Source organism: Anas platyrhynchos, chromosome 7, assembly GCF_047663525.1.
Source record: "Anas platyrhynchos isolate ZD024472 breed Pekin duck chromosome 7, IASCAAS_PekinDuck_T2T, whole genome shotgun sequence".
NCBI lineage: Eukaryota > Metazoa > Chordata > Aves > Anseriformes > Anatidae > Anas > Anas platyrhynchos.
In genome coordinates, this window is record NC_092593.1 from 30,024,684 (window position 1) to 30,037,392 (window position 12,709).

Consider the following 12,709-nt stretch of genomic DNA (forward strand, 5'->3'; position numbering starts at 1 on the left):
GGGGTGCTCCTCGGCCAGTTCCAGAAGGCTTTTGTCCAGATGGTGCTGGGCAGACTGTTCTGTGTTGGACACGAGCCACTGGTAGATGCTCTTCACCATCTTTGGCACGTGGTAGAGAAATGGCTGAGAGTGGGGCTGCTGCCAGCGTGACCCATTTCCCCTGATCCTACCAAGCAGTTCTTAGCCTCCCACCACTGTGGACTGGCCTAAATGCATGTGCGGTTGCCCGGGCAGCTTCAGGGCAGACATGAGCTCCAGAGGGCTCAAGCCCCACCACAGGTTACTTATGTGCTCTGAAAGGGAGATGTGGAGTTTCATGAGGCCATGCAACATCATAGCGACCTCTTCTGTGTTGAGGTGGCCTGAGGCTGCTGCCTCCTCAGTGGCATTTAGGATGATATGAACCTTCAAGTTTGGCTTCAAGTTATCCCCATATGCCTAAGGAAGGCATAGTTTTTCTTGTCCAAAAAGTCATGGACATATTCCAGGGACAAATCCTGCCCCAGGTTGTTCTCCCGGCACCACCACCAGGTCCGTGCCTTGCCACCGTGACAGCATGAACCTCGCGCTTTCATGCTCCACCTCCTCCCATGCCTTCCTGGGCTTGCTGGGGGATCTCCCCTCCATCCCAACAAGGCCCTGCCTCAAAGGCTCTTGGCCACAGGGATGGCAAACGCCTTAGCGAAGTGCCACGAACAGGGGCAGCAGAGAATGACGGCACTGTGCAGGGGCTCCTCACAGTCCCACTCCCTCCTGTCCTGTCCCGACACGTCCTCCAGGCAAAGTGAGCTTGCTGCTTGCTGTTACCATCCCTAAATAGAGACCCCTTGAGAGGGTCACAAAGGGCTCTGTGACCTGCTGCCTCACACCCCTTCTCTGCAGCCCTCTCGCCACCCTGTCGCCTCACAGCTTCCCGTCCCCACAGCTCTCCGAGCCACAGGGCCACCAAGCGGGCAGTGGGAAGGGACCCCTGGGGCTGCCTCCTCACCCCCTTCCCACACAGGGCCCAGCCCAGCGTTACCAAACTTGAGGTGACAATGTCTGGGCCCTCGGCTCCGGGCACGCACAGGTGTGTTTAAGAGGGTATGTACAGGCACTGGTGTGCTCCAGCGTGGTGGGTGCTGGGAAGCACGCCCAGGAGGAGAAACCAGAATAACATGAGACACAGGCATAGTTAGCAACGTTTTTGAAATAACTTTGAATAGTAGTCTATTGATTTAATTTATATTACTCTTTTATTGGCTGGTTCAGCACCAGCACCACATGCTCAGCCAAGGGGGCATCCTCTTCCAGACCCTCCGGACCTGAGCATACACTGTGTGCTTTCCAATTGTGCCATTACGCCTTTTTTCCACAGTCTCTAGAATAAGAGCGTTCTGGCTGGCCAGGTTGGCAACGGATGGATTGGGGTCGTCTGCCATGCCTTTCAGGGCTAGGAAAGAGGAACAGAGACGACTTATGAGCCTATGTCTGTTGTGACTCCAGGAACCACTGCTGCTGGGGCCAGTCCCGCCCAGCTCTTCCCATGGCCAGGCAGGAGCAGGGGGCAATGAGATCAGCAGGAAGGGGCTGGCCCTGAGTGCTCCACAAGCCCCTGAAATCTCGCTCTCTTCTGCCCACACCACCCCTCTCCTGCCCAGGCAGCAGAGCCCTTCCTTGACAGGACAGGGGTTGCAGCTCCCAACCCAGGCTCTTTCCCCCTCCCCACCCGCACCCCACTGCCCTCACTCACCCTCACAGATGATCGGGAGCTTCTCCTCACGCCAGTCCATAATGTGCCGCCCGAGGAGCCCTAGGCACACAAAACCCGTCACAAACCCTACCCCAGCCTTCTCCAGGCCCTGCTGGCCTGGCCACGCACCCACCTCCCCCTGGGCAGAGAGGGACCCCGAGGCTCTGGCTTACCAAGGAACCTGACTGCTGCCAATCGCGCAAACTCGTGTTCGCTCTTCAGATAGAGCATGCCCTGCTGCATGTAGACGTTTGTTACCCGGCCGCCTTCCCTGGCCTGCAGAGAGCAGAAAGCACAATATGGGCATGGGGCTGGTGCAGTAGACACGGGACTGGCTGTAGTGGGTTAACGTGGCAAGGTTTTGTTAGCAGGGTGGCCATAGGGATGGCTTCTGCAAGAAGAACCCAGAAGTTGCCCCATGTTAGATAAGGGCCCCACTGCTGGTTGGAGTTGAGCCAGTAAGTGATGCTGTTTGCACCTTTGTGAGAGCGTCCTTAAGAAAGGGATGGACCCCGTGGTACGGACCCGTATTTGGAGCAGTTCTTGAAGAGCTGCTGCCTGTGGGAAGCCCACGCGGGATCAGTTTGGGAGGGATGGCATCCCAGGGGAGGGACCCCACGTGGAGCAGGGGCAGGGAGTGACTGTGAAGGAGCCGTAGAGACAACGTGCCATAGACTGAGCGCAGCCCCTGTTCCTCTGCACCACTTGGGGAGAGGAGGTGGAAGAGGGTGGGTGGCGGAAAGGTGTTTTTGGTTTCTTTCCTTTGTTTCTCACTTCTCTAGCTTGTTAGCAATAGGCAATAAATCTTACTATCTCCCTACTCTGAATCTGTTTTGCCCATCACGATAATTGTTGAGCGATCTCCCCGTCCTTATGCCAACCCCCGAGCCCTGTGCATTGTGTTTTCTCCCCTTTCCCCTTTGGGGAGGAGGAACTCATGAGAGGGTGGCTGTGGTGGAGCTTGGCTGCTTTTACCCGAGTAAAACCACCACGCAGGCCCCCCTGCTGGGACACCCCCAACCGGCAGCTGGCTGGTGCTGGGGCCGGGCTCTGGAGGGAGCAGGGGACAGGGTGCTCCCCAGAGGGCTGAGGTGCCGCTCTGATGCCCAGGCCCTGCTGGGCCAGGGCCCCGTCGGCATTCCCAGGCTCCAGAAGTGAGAGGAGCCTGAAGAGACTTTGGAGCTGCATGCCTGAGGAAAGGCAGTGTGTGCGCAGCGCAGGCTGGCAGCTCCAGGCTGCAGCCATGGGCAGGGACACAGCTGCCTGCTCTGCACACTGGGCGCAGGGGAGCTGGGGGCCTGTCCAGGCAAGGGCTGGGGCTTCGGGGCTGTCCTTACCAGGTACTCAGCAGCACCATACTTGTCTCTTGCCCTCAGCAATCTCTTGAGCTGGCTCTCCTTCAGGAACTTGGCAGCAAAAGTCAAGGTTTTCAGAGCGGCCTGCAGAGCAACAGAGATAGAGAGATGCCACCGCTGCCCAGGAGACAGGACCTGTGTCCACCGCCCCGTCCCTCTGGGCAGACGGAGACATGGCAGGCAGAGGAAGGTGGGGGATGGCCTGGGCACGCAGGGAGAGGGCCCTGCGCCCTCCTGCAGCCCTTGCTCTGGGTGCTCAGTCCCACCCAGGGGTTTTCTCCTCCAGGGCATCGCCCTCCCAAAACAGCGGGTCAGGCTAGAAATCCTCACCTCAGCCACCTTCTCCACATCGTCATCCAGGTGGCAGAGCAGTGGGACCAGGCACTTCCGCACTTCTGGCCACACGTGCCGTTTTTCAATCGGCTCCGTGAAGTCCATCACGTCCATGTAGAACTGGATGGCCAGAAACCGCACATTGGAGTCCCGCTGGTGGGAAGGAAGAGGGAAAGCCATCAGTGCTGCCTGCTCCAGCCCCACCTGGGCAAGGGGCTGAAAATCCGTCTGCGGGGCACAAAGCTTCCCGGCAGCGCCCAGCACTCACAGGACATCAGACACACAAAGTCCCCTGCCCATGGGGAGCACACCACAGCCTCAACCCCACGCCCCCACCCACAAAGATGCCGGTCAGGCCCCATCCCATGCCTTACATGTTGGAAGAGCGGCCGCAGACTCGCAGCCATGTTCTTAGCGGTACGCCTGTCGAGCAACCTGTCGATGCGCTGGAGAATCCTCACGAGCAAAACCAGGACTAAGTACACCAAATCAGTGTCCTCGTGCTTCAGGAGAGCCAAGATGTCTGGCAGCACATACGCAATTTTCCTTGCCTGTGTGGAACACAGCACCATGTTGTGAAGCTGGCAAAAACGCTCAGGCTGTTAAAGCCCATGCTGCTTCCTCGGGGCACAGAAGCCACAGGACTGCCCCCGAGGACTCAGGCAAAGACCTGGGGAGGCAGGAGAGCTGTGAGCAGCTCCCAACAGCTCCCACTGCTCAGTAAAGCCCAAGCTGTTTATGTTATCCAGCACCCCCTTGCCCAGCCCCGTGCCATTTTGCCGAGGCGATTGGCTCCGGGGCAGACGCGTTCTGCAGCGGAGCGGGGGATCGGGCCAGGCAGGGCTAATTTTCCGGCATCGAGCCTACTTCAGGGAGCCGCCAGGACCCGGCAGCCCTCGTGAGGGAGGCTGACGAGGCGAAGGCGGAGCCAGTAGCGCCTCCTCCCCGGCCGTTCAAAAGCAGCCCCTAGGGACTAGGCAAGCAGGAAGGGCGGAGAGCAACCCCCGCCCACACGAACACCTCTTAACGACAGTCGTTAGCTAGGCAATAATGGTCTCCACCAGGCACGGTGGGCTCTCCAGGAGGTCGGTACACACCCAGACCAACTACCCGTTAAAGAATGCAGCGGTTCAGGTCACTGGATGCAAGGAGTGTCTGAGCTTGCTGCTGCCATCAGCGGGAGGCAGAGTCACTGCGTGCGTGAGGTGCGAGCAGGTGGATGACCTGATCCGCATGGTGGCGGAGCTCAAGGAGGAGGTGGAGAGGTTGAGGGCCATCAGGGAGTGTGAGCGGGAGATAGACTTGTGGAGTAACTCCCTGCACGGCCTCAAGGAGAGGTATCGAGGTGAGACACCCCAAATGGGGGTGGACCCCCTGCCCTGTTACCGTCGGGCAGAGGGAGGGGATCTGGGAGTTGAGGAGGAATGGAAACAGGTCCCTGCTCGACATGGCAGGCGATGCCCTCCCCTTCCGGCCCCACCTTCCCAGGTGCCCTTACGAAACAGGTTTGAGGCCCTGGAGCTTGATAGACCAGCAACTGAGAAAGAGGTAGAAAGTGTTCCCAGGAGGATGCCTAGGGCGAGGAGGTCGACTCCACGCATCAGGACTGCCTCCATCAAGAAAGAAAGAAGGGTGATTGTTGTGGGAGACTCTATCCTTAGGGGAACAGAGGCCCCTATTTGTCGGCCTGACCCTACCCGTAGGGAAGTCTGCTGCCTCCCTGGGGCCAGGGTCAGGGACGTTGCCAGGAAGCTTCCCAACCTGGTACGCCCCTCTGATTATTATCCTCTTCTGATAGTCCAGGCGGGCAGTGACGACATTGAAGACAGAAGCCTGAAGGCAATCAAAAGAGACTTTAGGGGGCTGGGACGGTTAGTGGATGGAGCGGGAGTGCAGGTAGTGTTTTCGTCCATCCCTACATTGACAGGGAGGAGTACGGAGAGGACAAGAAAAGCCCACCTGTTAAACGCGTGGCTCCGGGGCTGGTGCCAACGCAGAAATCTTGAGTTTTTCGACCATGGGGCAGTTTACTCAGCACCTGGTCTGATGGCCGTAGACGGGTCCCTATCCTTTAGGAGAAAAAGGATCCTTGGCCAGGAGCTGGCGGGGCTCATTGATAGGGCTTTAAACTAGGTAAGAAGGGGGATGGGGCTGAAGCAAGGATTGTTGGGGCTGTGCCAGGGGGAACAATGGCAAGGCCGGAGGATAAGGTAAAGGCCCAGCTGAAGTGCATCTACACCAATGCACTCAGCATGGGTAACAAACAGGAGGAGCTGGAAGCCATCGTGCAGCGGGCAGGCTACGACTTGGTTGCCATCACGGAAACGTGGTGGGACCAGTCTCATGACTGGAGTGCTGCGATGCCTGGCTATAAGCTCTTCAGAAGGGACAGGCAGCACAGAAGGGGTGGCGGTGTGGCTCTCTATATTAGAGAGTCTTTCGATGTTGTAGAACTGGAGGCTAGGAATGACAAGATTGAGTCCCTTTGGGTTAGGATCAGCAGGGACAACAAGGCTAGTGTCCTGGTCGGGGTCTGCTATAGACCGCCGAACCAGGATGAGGAGACAGATGAGGAGTTCTACAGGCAGCTGACAGAAGTTGCGAAATCTTCAGCGCTTGTACTCGTGGGGGATTTCAACTTCCCTGACATATCCTGGAAGCACAACACAGCCCAGAGGAAGCAGTCTAGGAGGTTTCTGGAGAGCGTGGAAGATAGCTTCCTGACACAGCTGATTAGTGAACCTACCAGGGGTGGTGCCCCGCTAGACCTTCTCTTCACAAACAGAGAAGGACTGGTGGAGGATGTGATTGTTGGGAGCTGTCTTGGGCAGAGTGACCACGAAATGGTGGAGTTCACTATTCTTGGCGAGGCCAGGAAGGGGACCAGTAAAACCACTGTATTGGACTTTCGGAGGGCTGACTTTGGGCTGCTCAGGACACTAGTTGGTGGAGTTCCTTGGGAGGCGGTTCTGAAGGGCAGAGGGGTCCAGGAAGGCTGGGCGCTCTTCAAGAGGCAAATCCTAATGGCGCAGGAGCGGTCTGTCCCCATGTGCCCAAAGATGAGCCAGCGGGGAAGAAGACCAGCCTGGCTCAACAGAGAACTGTGGCTTGAGCTTAGGAGAAAAAAGAGGGTTTATAATCTTTGGAAAAGTGGGCAGGCCACTAGGGAGGACTATAAGGATGTAGCGAGGCTGTGCAGGGACAAAATTAGGAAGGCCAAAGCTCATCTGGAGCTCAATCTGGCTACTGCCGTTAATGATAACAAAAAACGCTTTTATAAATACATCAACACAAAAAGGAGGACTAAGGAGAATCTCCATCCTTTACTGGATGCGGGGGGAAACTTAGTTACAAGAGATGAGGAAAAGGCGGAGGTGTTCAATGCCTTCTTTGCCTCAGTCTTTAGTGGCAATACCGGTTGTTCTCTGGATACCCAGTACCCTGAGCTGGTGGAAGGGGATGGGGAGCAGGATGTGGCCCTCACCATCCACGAAGAACTGGTTGGTGACCTGCTACGGCACTTGGATGTGCACAAGTCGATGGGGCCGGATGGGATCCACCCAAGGGTACTGAGAGAACTGGCAGAGGAGCTGGCCAAGCCCCTATCCATCATTTATCAGCAGTCCTGGCTATCGGGGGAGGTCCCAGCTGACTGGCGGCTATCAAATGTGACGCCCATCTACAAGAAGGGCCGGAGGGCTGACGCGGGAAACTACAGGCCTGTCAGTCTGACCTCAGTACCAGGGAAGCTCATGGAGCAGATCCTCTTGGGAATCATCATGCGGCACTTGCAGGGCAAGCAGGCGATCAGGCCCAGTCAGCATGGGTTTATGGAAGGCAGGTCCTGCTTGACGAACCTGATCTCCTTCTATGACAAAGTGACGTGCTAGGTGGACGAGGGAAAGGCTGTGGATGTGGTCTACCTTGACTTCAGCGAGGCTTTTGACACCGTCTCCCACAGCATTCTCCTCAAGAAACTGGCTGCTCTTGGCTTGGACTGGCGCACGCTTCATTGGGTTAGAAACTGGCTGGATAGCCGGGCCCAAAGAGTTGTGGTAAATGGAGTCAAGTCCAGTTGGAGGCCAGTCACTAGTGGCATCCCCCAGGGCTCGGTGCTGGGGCCGGTCCTCTTTAATATCTTCATCAATGATCTGGATGAGGGCATTGAGTGCACCCTCAGTAAGTTCGCAGATGACACCAAGTTAGGTGCGTGTGTCGATCTGCTCGAGGGTAGGAAGGCTCTGTAGGAGGATCTGGATAGGCTGCACCGATGGGCTGAGGTCAACTGCATGAAGTTTAACAAGGCCAAGTCCCGGGTCCTGCACCTGTGGCACAAGAACCCCAAGCAGAGCTACAGGCTGGGAGATGAGTGGTTGGAGAGCTGCCAGGCAGAGAAGGACCTGGGAGTGATGGTAGACAGTCGGCTGAATATGAGCCAGCAGTGTGCTCAGGTGGCCAAGAAGGCCAACGGCATCCTGGCTTGTATCAGAAACAGTGTGACCAGCAGGGCTAGGGAGGTGATCGTCCCCCTGTACTCGGCTCTGGTGAGGCCGCACCTCGAGTACTGTGTTCAGTTTTGGGCCCCTCGCTACAAGGACATTGAGGTGCTTGAGCGGGTCCAGAGAAGGGCGACGAAACTGGTGAGGGGCCTGGAGAACAAGTCCTACGAGGAGCGGCTGAAGGAGCTGGGCTTGTTCAGCCTGGAGAAGAGGAGGCTCAGGGGCGACCTTATCGCTCTCTACAGATACCTTAAAGGAGGCTGTAGTGAGGTGGGGGTTGGCCTGTTCTCCCACGTGCCTGGTGACAGAACGAGGGGGAATGGGCTAAAGTTGCGCCAGGGGAGTTTTAGGTTAGATGTTAGGAAGAACTTCTTTACTGAAAGGGTTGTTAGGCACTGGAACAGGCTGCCCAGGGAGGTGGTGGAGTCACCATCCCTGGAAGTCTTTAAAAGACGTTTAGATGTAGAGCTTAGGGATATGGTTTAGTGGGGACTGTTAGTGTTAGGTTAGAGGTTGGACTCGATGATCTTGAGGTCTCTTCCAACCTAGAAATTCTGTGATTCTGTGTTGCCAGCATGGCCTAAAACATCTGCCCTCTGCTCACCCTCCTGCGTCCATCGCACAGCTTCAGGAGGCCCCTGATCAGCAGGTCCACCATCTTGTCGTCCTCACTGCCCAGGTACCTTGGGAGGAGCCTCACAATGAAGTCATCCTGTTCTCTTAGGTCTTCGCAGGTCAGGAACTGAAACACACACAGCAGTTACAGGTGGGCACGGCCGACAGGACCCCTGCACTGTGCAGGGCTGGGCCCAGCCGCTAGTGCAGGGCACGAGTGGCAGCCCAGGCAGGCTGGGGTTCCCCAGACTTGAACAGTGAGAGCTGGCGCAAGGGAGGCACAGAAGACCGCTGGGGACGGGTGTCCTCCTGGCAGCAACGGGATGAACCGGAGCCTGCTCCTGCCCCAGCTCCACTGCCTGGTGTCTGCCCGCAGCTGTGGCTACGAGAGGGTGCAGCGGCCAGTGGCAGCTCAGAGAGGCACCTCTTGCCATCAGGCTTACCTCAAGGATGAACGCCATGGCAGCGATCTTCCAGTGAGGCTCTTTCCTGCTGAGACGCCTTTTCATAGCGTGCAGGACCCAGAGACGAAACTCGAATGTGGTACTTTTCAGTTCTCTGCAAGAAGGAAGAAGCCATCATCAGTGCAAAACAGGACGGGCAAACCGCTCCCCAGACTGACCGCCCCCCTCATCCCTCTGCTACGCCACAGGCCAGGCCAGGGCCACCTTCACACTCTGCTCCTGCAACCACCAGTAGTTAAGCTCACGGAGACCTGGTCTTTCCCCAGCACCCCTCACCAGGAGAAAGCCAGTGCTCAGCACCAGCAGGATCCTCTTGGGGTGGAGAGTACTCAACTGGCCTTCATGCCACAAAGCCTGCCTTTCTGAGGAGACTCCTGACCCACCCATGGCAGATTCGTGTCCCTTGGACGCTGCCCTCTTCAGGGGAACCCTGCTCCTCGCTCTGTGCCATTCAGCTCAAGCCCCACGGGAGGGGATGCCGATGCCGCGGGAGGTGACTCACAAGCACCGACGCTTTGGCCCCTTCCAGCCCCAAGAAATGAGCCCCCCACTCCCTACCCAACCCGCAGATGAGGGCGTTGCGTGGGGCGCTGCACTGCGTGGGAAAGAGCCCGGGGGAAGCAGGAAGACGGTGGCGCTCACCCAGCCAGTAGAGTCAGCCCCAAGTGGTGGACGTGAGGGCTGAGAAGTATATCCCAGCCTTTCCCCCTCTCGAAGGCCGACAGCTGCTCTAAGCAGTCCACATGGATGAGCAGTTTGGCCAGTATGTACGCTGCAAATCTGCGTGCAAGAACAAAGCTCGGGTCATAATGGGAGCCCTTGCCCTGGCTCCGGGGCTGTGGGAGGGATGGAAAGACTGCGATGGAGCACCTGTTGTACTCGTGGCGCTGCTCGTCCTCACGCGTGCATTGCTCCCAGAAGTCTTGGACGTCGTCTGGCATGTCCTGTGTGCTGAAGGAAATTTGGAAGAGCACAGCCAGGAAGAGATGTGGGAAACGCTTCTTCACTGCCACTTTGCACGTATCCATGTTGAGGATCTCCTGCAGCGCCCTGGTTGCCTGAAAGAAACAGCCAAAGACAGTGCTCGTTGCTGAGAGGTCCCCATGGCATGGCCCCACTGCGCAAGGCTGAGGTTCAAGCACAGCCCTGGGCCACAGAAGACACTGGTGGAGAGAGCACCCAGCCAAGCTGCCCAGACAGAGCTGAGCCACCAGAGCTCTTTGGGCTCAGCTCTCGTTTGTGATGGCCACAAGCAGCTTCCCCGGGCGTGGAGGGAAGGTACCCCGGGGAACCTCCTGTGTCCTGCAGCTGCGCCAGCCTCCCCGTCTCAGCCCCTGCAGCCTCCTGGGCTGTGCCTTGACCCCTAAACTTGGCCCGTCCCAAAACCTGCCCCAAAGCCAGGTTTGCAGCCCACCACGAGACAGAGAGATGTAGCAGTGGGGGAGGACATCCACAGAGGCAACACAGGGGGCAAGCAAGGCTTCATCCAGAAACTCACCGCCAGGGAACAGACAACCACGTTGTTTCCATCGGCGGTGGACGTCTCGTGCTGGGGCCAGTTGTCCAGCACACGGATCAGCTCGTTCATCACCAGCTTTGAAGTCTCGACATCGGAGAACATCACACCCCACAGGACCACAGCAGTTCTGCAAACCCACAACACTCAGTCAGAGGGATCTCAGCCACTGTACTGTAGCCTGGGCAGCCCTGGTGGAGCCCAAGCCAGCCACCAGTCCTGCCTCACAGACAACACCCGGCGGGCTCAGCCCTGCAGGCAGCCGAGCTACAGGGCGATACAGGGCTCGGCCCCTGCAGAGCACCCTGAAAACTGCCTGGCAGCTGGCGCTGGATGGGCTCAAAAGGCTGGCGGGCCCCGAGCCATCAGGGCAGGCGGGCCCCATACCTGTCGCACGCTGGGGAGCAGTGCAGCAGCGTCACCACCACGTCGTGGGGGTGCTCCCTGGCCAGAGGCCCAATGCTCTTGGCCAGCCTGTGCTTGGGACTCCTGACGGATGCGAGCCAATGGTAGATGCTCCTCACCATCTTCGGCACCTGGTAGAGACATGGTTGAGTGGGGCTGCTGCCAGTGTGAACCATTTCCCCTGATCCCACCAAGTAGTTCTTAGCCTCCCACCACTGTGGACTGGCCTAAATGCATGTGCAGTTGCCAGCAGACTCAGCTTCAGGGCAGACACGATCCCCGAAGGGCTCAAGCCCCACCACAGGTTACTTACGTGCTCAGAAAGGGAGATGTGGAGTTCCACGAGGCCATGCAACATCATAGCGACCTCTTCTGTGTTGAACTGGCCTGAAGCTGCTGCCTCCTCGATGGCATTCAGGATGATCTGACACTTTGTGGCAGGCTTCAGGTTATCCCCATACTCCTAAGAGAGAAGGGAGAACAGGGATGAGAGATGCCACACACCGAGAGTCCTAAGGGCAGTGCTCGGCTGAGCAGGCCCTGCCCAAGGTGGTAACGGCACAGGTACCTTTTCTTTCTTCTGCAGGACGTCACGGATGCGCTCCAGGGCCAGCTCCTGCCACAGCTCCTCCTCCACTGCCTCTTTTGACAGGGCTGCATCTGGATTTGGTGAAGACCACGCACACACACAGATGAGGGTCTGCCAGAGAGGCTGGGGGACCTAACTGAGTCCCCCACTCCCCGGGGAGGGCGACCCCTCAGCTAGGAACTAGGGGGGGCACCGAGCCCCATCCCTCTGTCCACGCATCGGGGCTGGGGATGTCCAGTAGGTGAGGCACGGTGGGAGCATGGCCATGAGGGAGAGCCCTACGCCCCACAAGGAGCTTGCTGCCCAAGAGCAGAAGTCCCTTACACAAGATGGCTGCCTGCCACCTTGCCTGTCCAATGAAGCAGGAACAGTCCCCCCGCCCCTCTCCCCCTAGGGACACCCAGCGGGGCAGGCCCTGGACAGTGCAGGATACCTCATAGACAATGGGAAGTGGCAGAGCTGGTTGCCAGCTCCTGCCCCACTGGCCAGCATAGCCACTCACCTGCCCATGTTGGTGCCACCGCCCCGCCTCCCCGCTGTGACAGCTTGAACCTGGTGCTTTCATGCTCCACCTCCTCCCAGGCCGTCCTGGGCTCGCTGGGGAATCTCCCCTCCATCCCAACAAGGCCCTACCTCAAAGGCTCTTGGCCACAGGGATGGCAAACGCCTTAGCGAAGTGCCACGAACAGGGGCAGCAGAGAATGAGGGCACTGTGCAGGGGCTCCTCACAGTCCCACTCCCTCCTGTCCTGTCCCGACACGTCCTCCAGGCAAAGTGAGCTTGCTGCTTGCTGTTACCATCCCTAAATAGAGACCCCTTGAGAGGGTCACAAAGGGCTCTATGACACGCTGCCACCTCACCTGCCACATCACGCCAGGTCACAAAGAGCCCTGTGACCTCACACCCCTTCTCCACAGCCCTCTCGCCACCCTGTCCCCTCACAGCTTCCCGTCCCCACAGCTCTCCGAGCCACAGGGCCACCAAGCGGGCAGTGGAAAGGGACCCCTGGGGCTGCCTCCTCGTCCCCTTCCCACACAGGGCCCAGCCCAGCGTTACCAAACTTGAGGTGACAACGTCTGGGCCCTCGGCTCCGGGCACGCACAGGTGTGTTTAGAGGGTATGTACAGGCACTGGTGTGCTCCAGCGTGGTGGGTGCCGGGAAGCACGCCCAGGAGGAGAAACCAGAATAACATGAGACAAA

At 58.3% G+C, this 12,709-nt stretch overlaps 1 protein-coding gene across 1 annotated transcript; it reads right to left on the reverse strand.

The window, feature by feature from the left end:
* Nucleotides 1-892: 892 nt before the first annotated feature.
* On the reverse strand, nt 893-12,605 carry LOC106018137 (maestro heat-like repeat-containing protein family member 7). The gene is made up of 15 exons (XM_027461830.3): nt 12,011-12,605; nt 11,488-11,579; nt 11,233-11,382; nt 10,902-11,050; nt 10,497-10,644; nt 9,869-10,056; nt 9,641-9,778; nt 8,978-9,092; nt 8,524-8,661; nt 3,795-3,971; nt 3,418-3,573; nt 3,070-3,171; nt 1,906-2,008; nt 1,733-1,792; nt 893-1,432 (listed from the first exon to the last, which is right to left on the reverse strand). The coding sequence occupies exons 1-15, from the start codon at nt 12,123-12,125 to the stop codon at nt 1,248-1,250; spliced, it is 2,016 nt and encodes a 671-aa protein (XP_027317631.3). The 5' UTR covers nt 12,126-12,605; the 3' UTR covers nt 893-1,247.
* Between the last annotated feature and the right edge of the window lie 104 nt (nt 12,606-12,709).

Excerpts from the sequence above, each read along its gene's own strand:
- LOC106018137 (XM_027461830.3), bottom strand. The coding sequence starts at position 12,125 with ATGGAGGGGAGATTCCCCAGCGAGCCCAGGACGGCCTGGGAGGAGGTG. Across the intron at positions 11,383-11,487 it reads TCCTGCAGAAGAAAGAAAAG|GAGTATGGGGATAACCTGAA; the intron begins GTACCTGTGCCG and ends CTTCTCTCTTAG. Across the intron at positions 11,051-11,232 it reads ACATCTCCCTTTCTGAGCAC|GTGCCGAAGATGGTGAGGAG; the intron begins GTAAGTAACCTG and ends TGTCTCTACCAG.